Source organism: Tubulanus polymorphus, chromosome 1, assembly GCF_964204645.1.
Source record: "Tubulanus polymorphus chromosome 1, tnTubPoly1.2, whole genome shotgun sequence".
Taxonomy (NCBI): domain Eukaryota; kingdom Metazoa; phylum Nemertea; class Palaeonemertea; order Tubulaniformes; family Tubulanidae; genus Tubulanus; species Tubulanus polymorphus.
Window position 1 is genome coordinate 30338494 of NC_134025.1, and position 21057 is coordinate 30359550.

General features: G+C 37.2%; 1 protein-coding gene across 1 annotated transcript in view; it reads left to right on the forward strand.

The window, feature by feature from the left end:
• LOC141915456 (cubilin-like) overlaps positions 1-21057 on the forward strand; it is a 68974-nt gene continuing 47917 nt past the window's right edge. The window contains exons 1-3 of the mRNA XM_074806995.1: positions 1-122; positions 204-467; positions 12634-12719. Coding sequence (XP_074663096.1) covers positions 12637-12719 — 83 coding nt within the window. The 5' untranslated portion in view covers positions 1-122; positions 204-467; positions 12634-12636. The remainder of the gene's footprint in view (positions 123-203; positions 468-12633; positions 12720-21057) is intronic.

Consider the following 21057-nt stretch of genomic DNA (forward strand, 5'->3'; position numbering starts at 1 on the left):
ATATTGGATGATATCTAATAAACTACAGTTCAAACTTAAACTTCACTAACCACAGAGTCTGAACAATGAAACATAAGAATAGATTCTATGTTTCATCATTGACTCTAGATTCGTCGTTTCATGTAATTGTTGATGATTATTGCCTATTGTTACTCAGTGCTGCCCTCTGTTAACTTATTAACATTTGTGTAGTTTGATTTCAGGTCGATAGGTGCGCTGTGAAACTGTAAACAAGAACATGTGTTAGTGTGGATGACAGTGCACAGCGAGTGCTGAGTGGTAGTGTGTGTATTGCCCAGTGCCTGCCACGCTACTGCCACCGCCGGGGTGTCCACCGTGTCTCGAGTCACTACCCGCCGCGCGTGGAATATCTGTGTGTGTAAAACTGGACGTAGTGAAACAACGATGTTTAAATCGTGAATTCATTCGTCACTTTGTGTGGAAAGGATTTTCATTATTCCGTGCAGGTTGGTTTTATAGTAGTTTCAGTAGTTATAAGTTTAGGTATAAATGAATTGCAGTAATTGAAGTGTCTCTGACGGGTGTTTGAACTTAGTTTATTAAATACTGTTTGTCTAATTGTGCGCTATGAATTGTCAATTCATACCTCATTCGTAGATATTCCTTCAATGTCAATAATAAGAAGTTTGAATGAATTTATATTCTATTAAATGCAAAGTGCATGTTAGTTTATATAGTTTTAAATGAACTGTTATACATGTATATGGTAGGGTAATCGGATAATTATGAGTTGTTAGATTGGAAAATCTGCGCTGGGTTTTTTTTTAAAGTAGTCATAAAAACTTGTCATTTTAAAAGCATCTTATATTGAAAATTTGATTGAATCAGATTAAACCTGTTATGAAACTCGAAAGTCGTGTACGCATCAGACTAGATTAAGCGCATCTGTCTCGATCTTTATTACTCTAAACTGCTTAACATTTTATGACTGCAATTTCAAGGTAACATTTTGCATCTCGTCACAGGATTACAGGAATCGTTCTATAGATGACACCGGTTTCAATTGATGTTAAACACCACGGATGAATTCACAATTAACTAATTCGCTGTATTCTGTTAGATGCATGCTGTCGCATTACAATCTATAGATTTTCACTTATTCATAACTTATGTTCCTTAATGAAATCATACACAGGTGATACTGGCACTAGTGTTGAAATGCATATGTTTCTGAAAGCCGCGTGTGGTTGGTTTATGTTTTACACTAGTGCTTGAAATTTTTATGAATAATCCTTAAAATTTCAGCGCATTTTCGTCGATATGATATCGACTTGTATGAAATGTTTTTTGAATATCCAGGTCACGATAAATTGATATTTTTTCTGCGTGTCTATCGTAGTCTACCACTGGCAAATCGGGTTCATTTCCTGCAAAAAAAAGCATGAGAAAAAATTGCATTTGATGTAGATGACAATAATTTAAAAGACTAACTAGTTCTCAACGAGCTCCCACGCTATATGATAAATCACTCAACATTTTCAAAAGCCAACATGGGAACTATTTAGAAAAAAAGGCAATACAATTCTTGAAGCCTTTTACAACCAATAATGAGCCTTTTCAATACGGACAGTTTTATGAGGTTTGAACATAAAGCCGACTTTCATCTTGTTAATAAGCATTTCGCAGTTTACGGAATTTGGATTGTGTTTATTAGAATTAATTTACCCCCCAGGGCTGATGAATTATCGGGTTTCATAAAAGAAATGATTACTACGTATGAGTGAGATGAATGTGGGGTGATGTTGTGCAGTTAAAGTTGCGCGCGGCGCTTTTATAGAAATTCTAATTCTAATGACAAGATTCGCAATATTTGGGGAAAATTTCTTTATAACAAACCAGTATTAACCATGGCAACGGATTCGATGTTAGCACAAAGTAATACGATCTTTCGCTTGATGACATTTCATAAAAACTTTTTTTAAACGAGGCAACAACATCGTCACGATGAAACGACAAAGATGTATCTCAGGTATCTGTAGGTAGAAATTTGAACTGCTGTCTTAAAGAAGTCCTTTCATGTAAACACATGAATATATGAGCAGAAACAGTTTGTATTAGTTTTTACGATATAACTAACGTTCGCTGCGAGTTTTATTAATTCAACGAATGTTTTCTCTGAATAGCGTCTAAAAGCCTAGCTCACATAGTAACATATAAACATGAAACAGAAACAATTTTCTGGCTTCGTGACTGTAACATGGAACAGTTTACCAAAACTTTTAAAAGTAACTTGAAGTGCAGTATAACAAAGCTGATTCATTCATTATTTTTGTACATATTTATTCATTTTTTAATGTGTAAATGTTTGTATGTAATTACTGTTTGTTCTTTGTGTCGTTATGTGTCAATTATTGTTTTGTCTCGTTGTCATTTCACTAGTACTCATCGCCTTTGTTTTTACGTCAATTTCCACTTTTCTATCCTGTTCTGTCCTGTTCCCATGTACATGAATGGTTTGTTTGTGTATAAAATAAAATCAGTTCAGTTTTGGTATTTCAAGTTGCTCGTTGAGTCGTTACTGTTTTTGATATATTCTGGATGTTATGCGTGTCAGTTTACCAAAACAGAGGAGACAAGAAAATCCGTTGACCGGAACAATGTATAATGAAACATAAGTGTTACTAAAACACAAAATACCTGTTTTGATTGTTGTTTATGATGTCAGATTATCTAAACATGAAACACCGATATAAAATAACCAATCAGTGACAATAAGCCATGGATCACAAGACTGATCAAAATCACCACCAATCAGTCATGGGATACATTTAAAGATTTTCTCAACGCTAGGTGGCGCTTTAGGTTTTGTGGGTATTCTTAGGTTTATCGGGTACGGGCAAAACTGAATCATCGAAACGTGCAGACATGTCTGTTTCATGTTTGTCGTTTATTTCTCACTTTTAGTACACGCGCTAGGCTTGATTTGATCTTTATTTAATTTGTTTTAATAACAAAACCGATGTGTTGACTTTTTGATTAAATCGATCGGATAATAAACATTGGTTACAAATTTTTTCCATTTGACACATTTTCATCGTTCATTTATAGAGACGTTGTACGACCAGTATCCCGAGCGAGTTCATCATCGTACATTATGATATAGGATTGTTAGAGTTGATGTTTTCTACTTCAGCTGTGTTTGAACGCACGTTTCCCGAAGCTCTATTGATATAAATGCAAATTATTTTCAGAATTGATGCAGTCGCCGAGTTTTGAATAGGTCTGCGTTGACTCGAGTACAGTCGAATTAAAATCGATAGATCTAAAGATTGGTTTGTTATATACTACACTGTAGCATGCCGCGTCGTCCTCGTTCGTTCGTTCTCAGTTATCTGAGCTGCATTTCATGTATATACATAGAATCTATGATTTAAATAGGACCGCATTCATTGATCTCTGGGATTATGTTCTCGTGGATTGTTAAAGCTGCAGATATTGCGGCCATTATTGATAAATATGAATCTGCTGTGTATGATTTTAGAGAATTGTTGATCGATGATGTTAAGCCCCCGAAGGTTATTGAACTTTTCAACGTTTTTATTTACAAATACGTATATTCGTCAGAACCTGGTTATGCATTGAAAGTTTTTTCTGTGTGTTGAAAGTGAAGTTTTCAATACTTTGAGTTTACTGAGTTTGACTTCAGTCGCGAGTGAGCGTGATATAGGAGGATTAAGATTGCTTGGTGTAATCTAATTTCTGGTGATAAACTCTATTATCGCAGTCTGACGATCGGTCGATAGTTAAACATGAAAATTGGGTGTTTATACATATTTAAGATTGTCATCAGGTTACATCATTGTCATATTACAGTAGACTCCGCTAACCCCAGATCTTGAAGGACCAACACATTTCTATGCGAAGTCTTGGGCAGTTGAAGCAGGGATGGGTTGTTCTCGCAATGAATTCAGGAGAAAAAATTACTATATTACCTTAATTAATATTGTCATGAAATGATAGAATTGCCACATAGTTTCATCAGTTCATCAAGTGTTTATTTTATTATTACATGCTATGGGATTTATCTGGTAAAAAGGTACGATTTCTAAAGCCCCGCAATTAAACCATAAAATATGTTCTGAACATGATTGCAATAAAACCAAGCTGTGCACAGTTAAACATGATTTGAGAGGGAATTATTGAAGCTGTCATAAAGTTTTATAACTGTTAAAATTCTATTGGATTTGGTTAATTGTGTTGTTGAATGATAGTTAGGTTGAACATGTTTGTGATGTTTGTGGTATGTATTATCAGTGTAATTGTCAGCACTTCACTGATAAAACACTTACCCAACACCAGATTACATGCTGTTAAATCACTTCTTATGTCAACAGTAAATTTGTTTTCAGGTACTGATATCTTTGAAGAGTTGAAGTACCTTCACTTTCTTACACCTGATGTATCGTTTTCTTACCTACTGTTATCATGTCATAAGGGTTGCAGCGTTACCTATTCTCTCTCTTTCCTCTCGATGTATTATCTGATTCTATGTCAGTTTTTATATCATTACACGGGGAAGTATTTTCAGAACATACTCTTGATGTTCGTGTAGAATTTGTAACGATGTCGAGTACTTGTATTTGCCCCGCTATTGAAAGCTGTCATTCGTTAGTCCTAATATTTATGTTTTGGCAGGTGTGCCTGAGAAATGTAACTAATAATTAGTATACCTTCGAGGAGCAGACATAGAACGAACTCATATCTCAGTACTTATGAAGATTATTTTATGCAACATAAATACCCGTTCACTGGATGCGTATGCGTATACCTAGAGTGTTAAGATTCTGAATACTAGGGGTTACATACACTAGTTCTAGTATCTCATGGGATCCTTTCAGTTTGTTCCAGTCAGTAGAGACTGAAGTTAAACTACAAAGTATCTGCTTGAGTGGATTAAGTGAAGTACAACTCCCGAGAGGTATGATATCTGCTAATAGTTTGTTCTCTATCTCTCTCTCCCTCTCCGTTGTTTGTGTATGGTCTTGTTAATTACTCCTAGCATGTGTAGAAGATATCCTTGCAGATCAGCAAAGCATAAACCCAGTAATCGATGATAGGAATTTTCAAGTTTCAGGTTAATTTGTAGGTTTTGGGATTGAAAAAAAAAACGGGCGAACGATTTTTCATGTTATTGAATAACAGTGATATTTGATGTATTGTGTATGAGTCAGGAGATGCTAGGTACAGTCAGTCAGTGTTACTACATGATCATCAGACTGATTCATATTGATTAACATCAATTATATCATTTACGCAATCATAATTGTAAAGAATGAAGATGAAAGCTCTCTCCGACGAGGAGCTGCTATTTTACTGGGAGTGGTCTTCTCTTCGCGTTGCCCGATAAGATTGCCAATATCGTCGTAATATCTGAGCAAAATGATGGGTAATTTTGGTCTCAAGGCTTGTTTATGTGCGCTACATTAAGATGCTATTAGTTTATTACTAGCTTTTCTCCTAAAAACAAGATATAATACATAGACAGGGGTGGACTAGGGTCTAAGAATGGCGGGAAGCACCAATTGAGACATAAATATTCCATGAATGACCTCCGATTGATGTAGGCTCTGTCACGTGTTTTATGATGGATACTGAATTTGAAAATGGTTTAAAAATTCTAGGAATAGTTGTTAAAGAAGAGATATTGTTATGATTGTGCGATTTCTCAAAGCGGTTTGTCTTGTCACTGTGTTGTAGTGTAGTATTTGCCTGTGATGATATTGTATAAGCCTCTTATAAACAGGTGATGAGATTCATATTATTACACATAATACTCAGTGTTCAACACTTCTATTTGCTGCTCACATTCTGCAGTATATATAAGTATGTATATATTTATATATTTAGAAGATAATTCTGTATATCCCATAAGATGTTCCTCATATAGGTCTAGATATCCCATATCTCATCTACCGTGTCGTGTTGTGGATTAATTCTCAGAATTGTCAGTAAACTAGTGGTCAGTTTGATAGACCAGCTGTAACCAGAGGGTCGACAGAGTGGTCATAGTCAAACCAAATCAAACTGTTTTAATGAATGGCAGTTTTTGCTTGTTGTGACTTTCAGCATTTTAATGAGTTGGTGGTTTCGGAGGTTGGGGGTCACACTTTCTAACACTAATTACGAACAGACTAAATCAATGTTGTGCATTAAATCAGCCGCTTTCACTGGTCCAGCTAGATGCAACATCACACACAAAGAAATGGTTCGTTCTGAAATTTGGAAAGGACCTGGATTGATCATTTCTGTCTGTCTAAATTGGTCCATTCAGAAATGACTGGAACAGACTTAATTAAGAACGCAGTGTAGTGAACGTGGCTAGAGAACTATCTACAGGCATGTCCCAATGCCTGAGGTATGATGATTTCGATACTGGGTAATAGTAGAAACACTTATTATATGTTGTTATAAGAGAATGATTACTTTGCTGTACTTGACAATCTGTAGTTGACGTACACTTACTCATAGCATTTAGTGTCATTACGTTTGTAAGGTTATCATATATTGAATTATGAAAGGAGGGATTCTATTACGATGGAACCTCGTTAAAACGACGAGTCTGAAAAAAACAATACGTTGCTCGGTCAAAGTTTTCCGACGTAGCAACGCAAACAATACCAACTGACAGCATAGCTACATAGTTCTTCTGTACGGAATAAACTGAAAATGTTGTTGACCCTAGAAGCGAAATAGCTTAAAATGAACTGGACTCTCGTCAATTTGTAGTGATTAACTGAAACCTAATACATTGACCTTCGTGATATGAGCTAAGATCATTGTATGAGCATTTATGATAAAAAAGACTCTTCATTCTGTAGCAGCATGCGTATCTCGTTATAATGATAGCACACGGGGTCTCTTCACTCGGAGACCCGCTGTGAAAGACTTTCACTAAAGATGTCTTTAATCAGAGTGAAAAGAGTTTTTTCTGAGAGCTGATTTCTCATAGAACCGACGTGGTCTCTTTCACTAGTGCTACAAGAAGGTGATTATTGTTTGATAGTGGTTTTTCTTACATATTTAAGAATTTGTTTGAAGTTAAGAGTTTGTCACAGACGGTGCCGATATTCAGATATTCTGGTTATGTCTCGGTTTTGTTCAAAGCTGTTTGATCAATTTCATCGATGACATTGTTTATACAATGTACATGTATATATTGCTATAATCTCCTATCTGTCGATTATAGATTTTTCTCAAGAGTAAAAAGAGGCAATTTATGAAAAGGATAATGTGTCTGTATGCGTGTCACTCAGTATATATGTAGTTTATATCATTCGACTCAATTATGAAGATGTTATGTTTCGATGAAGGACACACTAATCCGTAATTCCATTGCCGAGAGTTTTGAAGTGGTCATGTAGGAGATTTTAAGGAACGATGCTATATGGGATTACTTTGCATCAGTATGCTGCGGCTCAAATAAAGAAGTTTCGATTAATCCGTTCTTCAAATAAATGGTGTAAGCTGTGGCTAGTGAGTAAGCCACCATCATCGCTACATCAGTACATGTTACTGCTACGATTCACTAATAGTTTATGGCATCTTTTGAGATGAAGATTTATTTCTAGAAAATACAGGAATGATGTAGCACTCTGTCTCCCTTCTCCCTGTCCCCCTCCATCCCCCTCTCCCTGCCTCCCTCTCACTGTCCCCCTCTCCCTGCCTCCCTCTCACTGGTTCCCTCTCCCTGCCTCCCTCTCCCTGTCTCTCCTCTCTCCCTGCCTCCCTCTCACCGTCTCCCTCTCCCTGTCTCCCTCTCCCTGTCTCCCTCTCCCTGCCTCCCTCTCCCTGTCTCTCCTCTCTCTCTCTCTGCCTCCCATATCTAACTCTCAACCTCCCTCTCATACTTACTGATTGATAATTAGATTTCCGTATATGATTGAATTTTTGACCTGGCAGTGAACTATTTTCAATTCAATGACTCTCTATTGCAAAAATCTGATTTGATTTATCGGTGATGTGAAGTAAGTAGCCCGTAGGTTTTTGAGCCCGCGTCGCCCCTAGAGAAATTGCTTCCTTTCTTACATTTGTTCCGCTGTGATTTCATTTGTATTCTGTCCGTAAACTCAATTTTCGTTCGTTTTTAGAACGTGAATATTGCGAAGGGATTTCGAGCACAATGAAAATCTCCTGCAGCTGTACCCTGCGTTACCGTTCAAATGTGTCACTCATTTCAATATTGTGTCATATTCTCGGTTTATTTGGTGAATTGTAAAATTGGATATTGGAATACCGATCGTGTCTCTTGCTCTATAATATATCCTTCGTTTGACATTTGAAAATCAGTGGCGTTATTGATAGCTGAATATGTTTCTGATGCTGTATAAGTTTTCCCTTTGGTGTTCGTGGTAATCGAAAGAAATCAAAGAGCAGCTTCGGGTCTCGCGCAGAACCATTAGATGGAGAAAATAATTTACTAGTTCTGTTGACTTGAAATATTTGCTTGAGACTTTTTTCATACGAGTGTCTTTGAGTGGAATATAATTACTTTGTGTTGTTAATATGGAATATTGAGCTAACAGTAATAAACTGCACCAGGCAAATATGACTGCGTAGTAATCGATCTGTTTGGCCCAGGACCAGGAATTCTGGCAAAAACTACATATAACTTTTTTTCATTCCGTTATGTTCAATTTTTCCAAAAAAAGATTTTGAATATACTTGCGTCTTGTACTTATTGATCTAAATATTTGTAAAAGCTCAGTTTTCTCAGTTTCTTTCATCAAACACAATTTTCACTGTTTAAAATTTTTCTCTGCTCTTCTTCCAACATTTGATGTAGAAAATATTTGAAAAAATAAATAAAAGGAGTCTATAAAAAAGGATTTTATTTTTTCCCCTGTTTCCATCCATTTCAAAACGCCTGTGATAGGAAAGAATTGTTTTCATTTTTTTCCTTTTGCCCTTAACTAAAAAAACCTGGTGCTCCAAATAATTAAAGAAAGTCCTTAGCGGGATAACTCGAACCTCTGAGTATAACTGCTTTTATAATCGAGGCTAATCTAACTGGAACTTCAATTTCTCCGTGGTTTTCGCCCGGAGATATTTTTCTAATAACCTCCCATTCAGCGGGGACTTGAAAAATCAGATTTCCCAGAACGCAGCGAACTGTGGATCGTTCAGTTTTTCAGCTGTTCGTCATTTCTCAAAGACATTCGTTGTATTTTTTCTTGAAATCTGATTCGCATATAATTTTATTTATGTTATCATCAGCCGTCCTTCCTTAACCTTTTAATAAAAATATCGCTGTTGATTTTTGCTGCGTCAAACATGAAATGTAATTGAGCCTGTGGAGAGTTTGTCTAATTCTGCGTGAAATGAAATTCTTGGCCGTGAGCGATGTTTCGAGCTGTGTTGAAATATTAATTTCTACCGACTACGAACAGACTACAACTCTCCAATTGCTCACGCTATACTACATTTAGTCATGTTGTATTTATTAACTATGACGCCAGTCGTCCCTGAACATTTATAATATTTCCGGAGAAGTTCTCGCTTTCTCAAAAATGAAATGCATTGAATTAGAAGAAAACTTTATCCAGCTCCACAGTTATCGATTAATATTTGGCTGTAGGGTTTAAACATTGAAAATGAACTAACTCTAACTCTAGGGTCCGTAAGCGTAAAGATAAACAGTACTTTGAAGGTTGCCTTGATTTTGTTAAGCTTGTGCTTTTGATAAAATCAAGGTAACCTTCAAAGTAATATATGTCTTTGACATCAGGACCCGGAGGGGGGAATGGGGTGATTCATGATTCAAAATGATTCATCTTCAATTAGTAGGTTAACATGGCTCCTCCTAAACATAACTCTAGGGTCAAACTGAACCTGTGACTATTGTGGAACTGGACCCAGCTCCTAATCCATTTATATTGGAGTTCAATTTTCTATTACTGCTGCTGCTGCTGCTGCTGCTGCTGCTGCTGCCGCCGCCGCCGCCGCTGCTGCTTATTGGTGAAATTCTGATTGAAAAATAAAACATCTCAAGGCTATTTCATAAATATCACATGTACCACATGTTATATGTATGATTATCACATGTCATATGCAGCAGTGTTACACATGTACATGTCGAGTGTAGAAGCTCTGGTTGTTATAACCACAAACTTGACTTTCACAAATTTCACTCTAATCTATCGTTCACTTCTAGCTTCGCATCCATTTGCGCTAACGTCGTGATTGATGGATTGATTTTTGATGCATCTTGAAATGTTTTTTTCGCTGCGCTGAATTCTCATAGTTATTCGCAATATTAATGTCTGATTCAGATTGCGCCGACACTTGAAGTAATATTAAATTGAATAAGTTGATGATGAATTACTGTCAAACATCGACTGATATTCACTGTGTATTCAATGTTTACCTACAGATATTGACTGCACCACTGTTGTTGTCACTGTCTTATATTTTCTTAAAGTAACAATCAATCCTCACAGATATTCAGCTCGTCCCCCTCTCGACTCTATATCCTCGCAGCCTCTCTGTCCAATCCTCCCCTTCATCTCCCCCATACCACGCATCTGATCTTTACATTCATCACACGATTGCTTTTACAAATTGGCCTCGTGGTTAGTTGACCGCGTCTCTGAAGGCTGGTCTAGTCAAACCAGTCATGTTGCGTCGGTGGTGAATATTTGTTTCCCCGATGCTGTATTGATCCGGTGACCATATTGCCTTTGTTCTCTATATGATAGCTCGTAGGTTCTGGCTTTGACATCGCGGACCGCGTATCGATAAATTCTATATTGCATTTGCCTCCGATTCTCTACGTTATTACTTTATGATAAACGGTTATGGCTATCGTTTCTTTTATTCCGAATCACTGTAACAGGACGCAGGCGGGAGGTGCCGAACATCGACAAGGAAATGTCTACAAAATGGCTTATTTTTTCAATTCCCTACAAGAGGTGCGATCTTCCCTTTGGTGCCAAGTCGGTCTGTGTCTGTTCAGCCTGACCAAAAACCTTGGACCAGGCTTGGGCCTAATTTTAGTACAAGTCAAATTATTTCATGTGAATGCTAACTCATTAGCAACAGCATCATTTTTATAGCATTTTAGTAACAAGTTAGTGATGAATGCGACCTCTAATTAGGCATAAAGCAAGTTTGACTGAGTTCCGTACGCGTGGTCTGGCCCGTACGTGTGGTCTGGTCCATACTTGTGGTCTGGCCGGTATGCGTGTTCTGGTCCGTAGTGTTCTGGTCCGCACGCGATCACGGCGAACATTTTTCCCATCTCATCTATTTTCTGTTTCCTCGACAGAATATCCCGTTATCAGTTTATTTTTATACGACTAATTTTTCGATAATTCATGATTGATAATTTGTCTACACGGTTCTATAGAATGTTTTAAAAGGTATCGACGAGAGACATTTTACTAATGGATTTCTATTGTTAGCCGCTGCGTAACAGGGGTCTCCCGGCATCTCATCCTCGGATTATTTTTAAAGGTCATCTTTTTGTACTTCCTTATTATATTATGAATCTCGATTCATGTCATTAACTCTTTCACTTCTTACTCAGTTTCATTGATAAACGTGGAATCTCATCTGATGTATAACAAACACTCACACTATTGGACCAGCTTCACACTAGCATAAAGTCAGTTCTTGATTTGTCTATTTCATGTTAGAATGTTCCAATTTAGACGGACCAAAAAGACCGATCTAGATTTTAGAACCGACCATTTCTATGTGAGTGGATAGTAACTTTGTAAACTGCGTCTATCGGATCCAACTGATTTAAAAACTTGATTTGTCCCATTATTAGAATAAGACCGGACTTATTACTAGCATTGTAATAGTGTGAATACAGCGTATTTCATCCCTAGTGAGGTTTTGTGCTTTTAATGTTGTTAATTTAAACAGAAACCATTGAATTATGATTGCAGTATTCAACCTAATATTGACTCAATCTCTACAATGTGTTTACAGTTCACAAATCAAAATATTTGACTAATAACGAAATTGAAAGTTTCGCGGCAGCAGAAATCAAACGAACTCTTGACTGGGTCGGGGGGGGGGGGGTTGGGAGGGTGGTTGGAAGGAACATTTATAATACAGACAAGTCCTACAGTTCAAAAAGAAAATTATTTATCTCAACTATATCCTAATAGTAATCTTCAGGAATAGTGAATATGACTATCTGGATATAGTCGAAATGTTGAATACGACACTAGCTCAAGGACACATTTTTTACTCTTTTTCCTTTTCTTGTATGATTGGATTTGACTGTATTATTATATATCACCGCAGACTCGGAATGTTTCATCAAGAAGTAATACTTATGTAGTATGTAAATGTATTACTCAATACTGTGTTCATGTATGCGGAACTAAATCAATTTGACTACAGCTGATATTCTCTCTTCTCTCTACTCTCCCTCTTACTGCTCGTATAGTTTTGACAAAGGTTTAATTCCCGGGGGTTATTTCCGATGACCGACCGCTACCCGGGGCGGGGGCAGCAGTCAATAGAATCTGATCGTAATGAATCAGATGAACGAATCTCGTAGATGGAATCTGAAAATTAGCGACCACTACTGAACCCCGATCTGTAATTAACCTATTCCGGTAATGGACTAATATTTGGTTTTGTTGGTGTATTTTTCAGAAAATGTGCAATGTGATGCACATGTGGATAGAATGGCTACTACTGCAGTTATTATTGCTGCAAGGAGAAGTACTACTGAGCAATGGTATGTATATCACCCCAACCTGACTGACTACCGCTACTATTCAGCAGAGAGTTGTAATTGCTATTCTTAATGTTTGATTACTCGAACATGAATATTGAGAAAAAAACTAGGAAGCAAAATATTCTTTAGTTCGTTCACATTTAAATCACTTTGAATCGATGTCATATTTTGGTGTAAACTGCAGTAAAACCTCTTTACAACGAACTTCAGGGCCCCAGAAAATCTGTTTGTTACGTTCATTGTGTCCACGGTATGAAATTATTAGAATTGTCCAATTTGGGATGAAATTCTAGGTTTGTATGTGCGGTTGTTATAGCGAGGATTCACTGTATAAAGGTAGATAGATACACTAGAGGTAGTCAGGTCAGCCCTTATGCTATTTTTGTTGACATTTGTATTTCAGAATATTTCAACAATAAATCGTCCCACCAAATGTTACCCGGTCTCCGCGTGTCCTGATTAACCAGAATTTATTACCGGTTCACAGGATTTTCATATTCCGAAATTAATCATATTTATTTTGAATGATCCTCGGTGTCAACACAAAAATTGGAAATGATTTAATAATAGCGTTGTGTCGTGTAATACGTGTGTGTACAGCTACCGAGGCTGATCATCGGAAATCCTGTTGATTTGCAGCTGTAAAATCCAAAGCACCTGTTCAGCTGTTAAGTATATATATGTACATCTACTATGAAATATATTACATAGAGATGCCAAAAAATGCTGTGAGAGGTCGATCTGCGATGCCTACCATTCGTTCTCTGATACAAACACTATGTTATAAGCTGGTTGGGGTTTTCGTGAAGCGTGATATAAGATAGATTTCATTCTTCAATAAAACAAACAAATAAAACGAAAAACAAATAATTTATATTCACCAAGAAAAAGCTGAAAAATCGATTTTTGCGATTGATGAAACGTAAGTTTTCAACGGATCGATTAAAGACAATTAAAAACATCCGGGATAAACGCCATCAACAGAATGGACGACAGTTGCTATAGTAACGGTTTGGCCGGTTTGTAAACGGAATGAATTGTTAACGTTTTAATCGGAGGAGTTAACGTGATCGTGATCGATCGTGATTGGTCGAGATATTTCACTCCACAGAATTCGTAGGGTTTCAGTGAATCTGTGGAACTCGTACCGAAATCAACTTCATTCAGTCAGTTTAGATTTCAATTTATTTGGAAAATAAGTGCATAACTAGTGAATGACTGAGAAGGCTTTCTTATTGGGGTCGAGTAAAAGCCATAAGGCTGCTACTGCAAACAAGAGATGAGATCATATGAAAGAAACAAGAGTAAAACAAAAAATGAGTTAAAAGATAAAGAAAAAGAAAAAGTGGTTGATGTTACAAATAATTCGATGCGGAATTTATGTCAGCTGTAACTAGAGCCAAAAACATGAAAGCATTATGTAGTATGTCATGTGTATAGCTACATCTAAAGTTGCTTTATTTCTTTCCCTACTTAATGAACACTCGTTCAATTTGCTGTCCTCGTAATCTTAGATCGTTCTTTATTTCATCAGTAAAGAACTGATTTCATTAGTATTCATATCTATTGTTTCGGTTGTGTTAATTATGTTTCTGTAATTAGTCGTGTGTATGTAATTAGTCATATGGATCCAGTGATTGGAAACTATCGCTAATGCATTTCACGGTGTAGATGAAGGGTGTAAGCGATTGCGTTCTGGTGCCGTGTAAATGAGCCGATAGATAATCTGCTTAAGAGATAACTTTTCCAATTAGCGGATTACCGCAGATAGTTTATTGTGTTTGAGAGTATGTTATACGGACTATCGCTGCTGGTTTAATGGTTCTATAGAACCAATCTGCGATATTGGTTTTCGGCGTAAGTCGTATATATTAGCCGTGTTCACGCTGTCTCTATTGCTAACGTTTGTTTGTTCTTTATTTGAATCGTACCTGGAATGGACCAAATCAATGCTGGGCATTTAAGTCCGCCGATATCACTGGTCCGCCTAGATGCAATATTGTGATTGACAGGCAATTCAAACACAATTTAGAACAGTTTTGGATCGGTCCTTTTTGTCTGTCTAAATTGATCTATAAATTGGAACAGGCCAATTCAGAATGAACGTTTTACTGTTGTGATTGCTTGGTCCGTGCTAAATTGGACCGGATTAAATTTGGAACATTCTAAACTATTGTAATTGGGATAGAATTTTCATGAAAACTCGAGGAATGAAGGAACTGTGGGGAATGTGGAATGTGGGAACTGTAGGGAATGTGGAATGTAGTATGAACGATACTATAGAACTAATCTCTGATATTGGTTATTGATGTTAGTTGTATATACTCCTCCGATGTCTGTCTCTGCGTCTGTCTGTAATCTCGTTGTTATTGGATATCGGAAAAACTGCGGCCGTTTTTTTTTTGTGCACGAAGGGTTTTTTAAAATGGACGAGTGACGCTGGACGGCACCGCACGGCGACGATGGACGCGGCGCTAATTTCTCGGTTGATGAAACCAGCGACACCGATCTTTATGAGAGCAGTTTCTTTTGAATCGGCGACATGTATCAATGAAAGTCTGAGCGAAATTGTTCGTTTTATCCCCGATGGTTATTACTGAGAATATTCACAATTATTACGAGTTCCTGGTCATCATTATCCGTGACCGGAAATCTTTCAATTCAGAGTCAAATATTGATTGAATATCTTAGAAATACGGTTTAGAATATTGGGGTAGGGGAAGGGTCTCGTAATGTTGCATATGAAAGCCCCATCTCACTTGCCCCATCTTGGTTGCCTTATCTCATTTCATTTGTCCCATCTCATCTCACTTGCCCCATCTCATATCATTGGCCCTATCTCATCTCATTGGCCCCATCTCATCTCATTGGCCCCATCTCATCTCACTAGCCCTATCTCATCTTAATGGCCCTATCTCATCTCAATTGCCCTGTCTCATCTCATTGGCCCTATCTCATCTCAATGGCCCTATGTCATCCCATTGGCCCTTTCTCATCTCAATGGCCCTATCTCATCTCATTGGCCCCATCTCATCTCACTTGCCCTATCTCATCTCAATGGCCCTATCTCGTCTCATTGCCCCTATCTCATCTCAATGGCCCTATCTCGTCTCATTGCCCTATCTCATCTCAATGGCCCTATCTCATCTCATTGCCCCTATCTCATCTCACTTGCCCTTGTGTATTATATCTCTGATGATGATAATTCCACTGGTGTCAGAATCCTATTATGATGGATCAGCAGCGTTAGGCCCGATTCGGATCAAAGATTATTGCCTCAATTTCACGGGTTTCGTCCGTGTCCATTTCCTGGTTGACTTCTGTCAGAAAATAATTGGATATATTTGACAGCGATTAACAATGTTTGATATTGAAGTAATATCGCAGCAGCAGCAGCAGCAGCAGCTGTGTGAGAATAGGAGAGATGATACTTGGTTACTCGATGCTACGCTCTGAATATCTCACAATTTTCATTAGATATCGCAATCACTGATATCAATATCGCACGATTAAATACCATCATTTTCTAGCGCGAAATGAGAACATTTTATATTAGCAGATTTATTTTGAAGCATCTTCCCCCAGTTCTGTAGTCTCTGAGTTAAGGTTTTTATCCTAGTTTACCTCATAACTTTTGAACCGCGCCCTGGAAGTATGTCTATATATGATATTTCCTTATATATTTCGGATATTCTAGGTTTTGGGTAAGCAGAAAACAGGGGTCCAATTTCAGAGACTGGCTTTAGAGTTTCATGATTATTGCGTTATTATGTCTATTGAGTGTGAAAATGGCCCCCAGGACGCAGTTCCACAGTTCAGAGTTCCTGTTATTAGAAATGAACTAATTAAACCCCAGATTAGATCAAGAACTTTAGAACGTGAGCCAGGTGTCTATAGTTTCAGAGATCTGTCCTGCGTACGTTACGATGTGGTCCCTAAACTAGGTTTTTAGAATGCTCATAAAGTGAATGGTAGTTAACGTGGAGCAGTTTCTGAGTGCGTCGCTGATTAACTAACAATTTCCATTCAGATTATTACCTTGTAAAATAACAATAAAATGATAACACGAGGAAGCTCTTCATTTAGAGAGGGAGAGAGGGGAATAGAACTCATTATTTAGAGACAGAGGGAAAGAGTAGATAGACTGAGGAATAGAGATGAAAAAAGTTGTTCATTCAGAAAGAACAGAGAGGAGAGAGAGAGGAGGCAAACAAGAGGAGAAAGGGAAGAGGCAGGAGGCAAGAGAGAGGAGAATGGGAAGAGGCAGGACAGAAGACGATGAGGAAGGAAGCAAGAGAAAGAGAGAGGAAAGAGGGAGATTTGTATCTTAACTGATACCGGTCTATGTACAACCTACGAGCAATCACGAGATGATTGCTCGTAGGTCTGACATTGTTTCAGCCATTGACTTTACGAATAAGATAGAACGGATGCTGAATTGGATAAGACGATGAAATATTTCAAAAGATTTAATCATCAAACTATGTCGGTGTATTTGATGGATCATGCACTGCGTCGGTGTCGTCGGTTGTTCTGGGGAGTTTTGCGTAACTGATTCGATGTTTTTAATCAGTTTCGGAAATCTGTACAGATTCACCTCGTTCCCGTAGTTACGGCTTTAATGCATTGTTATCGAGATCAGGCGGTAAAAACGTGAAAATTGAATTTGCATGAGTTCCCTCTCGAGAATTCATCGTTCTAGTTCACTGTTTCACTGTGTGTATGTGTGACTGGTGTCCAGTGATTATAGTCGTCTTGTTGTTAATGTCGATCGTAAAACCGACCACTGGGGTAATCCCAGTCAACATCGTCATACATCTCTGCGTTATTTACTACGTCATAAACGCACCACTAACAATGATCATCGCGCGTAGATTTGCCGACTTTGGTTTTTATGCTAAGTGAACATCGCACACAAGTGCATCGTCGTTCCCTGTACGTATATCAGTGATTTAGATTTCAGTTGAACCTAATAAAGTCGTCATCCGATAAGCGTCAGTCACATTACTGAAAAGTTTTCTCTTAAGGATAACAACAATCAGAAATGTTAAGTATAGTTCATGATTAGTAAGTGTTAAAATCTTGCCAAGTTGACAATTTTAGTTTGATAGACTGTTGAGCACATAGTTCCAGTTCTCCATCAAGAATGTTTATTATGTGGTTTTTATTATGCTAATGTTTATGATTTATGTTTGTCTACTGAGTGATTGTAGTTGCCAGCCCGTGAATTCATCACCTGTCTCTCTGTTTTCTGGTCTTCCTCTCTCTCTCTCTCTCTCTCTCTCTCTCTCTCTCTCTCTCTCTCTCTCTCTCTCTCTCTCTCTCTCTCTCTCTCTCTCTCTGTGTTGCCTCTGGTTTATTATTTATATCATTCATAGTTCGTCAATCATTTTGTTAATTTTTTTCTTTATAGCCGTTCGTTTTTTATTAGCTCTGATAGTTTATTGTTGCCGATGACGATGACGACCACAGACTCATGAATATATTTCCACTATATTTATAGTTTCATTCTACACTCTCCCCATTAATACTATTACTGATTCACATATCTTTAAATTCATGGGCTCAATATCTTATTGGGCTGTTCAGCTTATATACACTTTTTCGCATATTCAACCCTTCCAGCACTACTAGATTGAGGCTGTATAAATTAGTATTAATTGACTTTGAAATGAGCAGCATTCGTATCCCTGAATTCTAACCTGGGGCTCAACATCAGTAAGTTGGGTGGACTGGCCGGCTGGTTAGTTTGTGGACTGGATGGTGCTGATTCGGCTGAAGATTTATGACCTCATGTTGATAATTAATTTCACGATCATCAGCTCGTCGTCGTCGTCGTTGAAGCTAAAGACGATGGTGAGAAGCTTTCAAACTGGCCCCATGTTCATCTAATTGATAAATATCGATTTGAGTCTTATGCAAATTGTGATCAATAACTGTAGCGTTGCACAGCACAACACTCAAAGTCTTCATCTTCAACTCACGATCAAAATCATTATTTCTCACAGTTTTATCGTAATAATTGTTGTTGTTATTTGTTAATTGTGTATTTGATTGATTTTCGTCCGCCAGATGTCTGTTTTCCTGCATGGAAAAATTCAAAACATTTGACAGCTTCATTCACACTGCGTTATTTGTAGAACATCTCTGGAACGGACCCAGCGTTCACTCTGGCCAAAAGTCTGTTCTAGATTGGTCTGTTCCATTTTAGAATGAACGAGTTGAGCCTGACCAAAATGACTGATCCAGGATAATTCTAAATTTTAGAACGGTCCATTTCTCTGTGTATGAATAGAAACTATGACCTGTTAATCGCAGTGTCGCGTCTAGCTGGACCAGTGAAAATAGCTGATGACTTGTGTGAATCCATTCTGAATTGGTCCATCCAGGTACGGGTCAAATTAGGAAATCGTACTAACTACCATAGTGAAAGTGTGTACACTGCTTTAGAGAGTTTGGTTCTATGATTTGAGTTAGAGTTATTATTTGACCTGAAATGAGTTAACGCATTTTTCACTAACACGTTTTATGATGATATGTAAGACAGGTGTGTCATCATCATCATCATCATCATCATCATCATCATCATCATCATCATCATCATCATCATCATCATCATCATCATCATCATCATCATCATCATCATCATCATCATCATCGCTATTTTCAAAATTATGTAATACCGCATTACTATATAAATATTATAGATTCCATTAGTGATGATGATATCATCTCTACAGAGACCGGGAGACGAGATATTATAGATTATCAGCATTATTGATATAATATCAGAGAGATTACTTACATACACATGTACTTCAGAGATTCTTATCTCTTACACATGTTCCACTCATTAAAATTCTATAAATTCTATTTTCGTTTATTTTTTTTTCATTGAAATTTTCAAACCGATAAAATACGCAGTTACGTATCATCGTACGTCGCTATGGTAACGTTTTAAGTTAGTATTATTCAATATTTGAATTTAGGCGTTTAATTATCTATACATTAACAATGTAAGAGGTTGAAGGAGAATCAGGTCGGGGGGGGGTGGAGTTTCCTGGATAAACATCTAGAAGATTCAGTATTCGTATGTTTGTCATTGCAGACAAACATCTGGATCACTTACATTCAGTTGATGATTTTAATTGAATTTCTGTCAAATTTCACTTGATGAATCGGTTTAATATTGAATGATTTTTATCTGTATTTGATTTGTCGAGACATGTTTGAGTTTTTAGTACCCGAATTCAGACTGTAAAACCAGAATTCAGACTTTCATACCAGTAGTCAGACTTTCATACCAAAGTTCAGTCTGTAATACCAGAATTCAGACTTTCATACCAGTATCAAACTGTAATACCAGTATCAAACTGTAATACCAGAATTCATACTGTAATATCAGAATTTAGACTGTGATACCATAGTTCAGTCTGTAATACCAGTAGTTAGTCTGTAATACCAGAAGTCAGACTGTGATACCAGTGCTTTGTTCTGTAATACCAGAGTTAAGATTGTAATATCAGTATTCACACTGTATAGTAAACATGTGTTATGATATTGAATATTTGATCCATGAATTCCTGTCTGGAATTTAAAAAATTCATCAAATATTCAAACTCAATTTCTTGTTCTCATTGATTTGTAAAGATATCTCAGTGTTTCTTATTCGTAAGATTGAAACTCTTCATATGCACTAAACATCTGTTATTGAAGACGCCTTCTATGAAGAGATGTGACTGGTGCCCCCAGACTGAGATGTATAAATCTCTTGCTGGGAACGAACAAAATCGCGAGCCACGCATGAAAGTAAATCTGATTTTTGTAGGCATTGATTTTTAACAGCTGATGTAAGCTGTCAATATTAGGACTGAATTTCTATAGATTCTGACAATGTTTTATTACGGGACACATGTTTAAAAAAAAACCCACGTAACAAAAGAATTTTATAGATTTTGCAGCAATGAAAAACAATACGGCTATTTCCGTACAATGCGTATTCATATAAATTGTAAAGAAAAAGTTTTATTTCGATATCCAAACAGTTGTGCATGGGACGTATAGGTTCAGTTGTACAGTCACAAATCAAACAAATCATGAGGGAAAATTTCGATGTGCTTCATGGAATCACCCTTGTGATATGCAGTTTATGAGTAACTGACCCTTCACGGTGTAACTGTGGTATTATGTGATATTTGGTGTAACTGTGGTATTGGTGTAACTGTGGTATTGGCGTAACTGTGGTATTGGTGTAACTGTGGTATTGGCGTAACTGTGGTATTGGTGTATTGGTATAACTGTGGTATTGGAATAACTGTGGTATTGGTGTTACCGCAGTA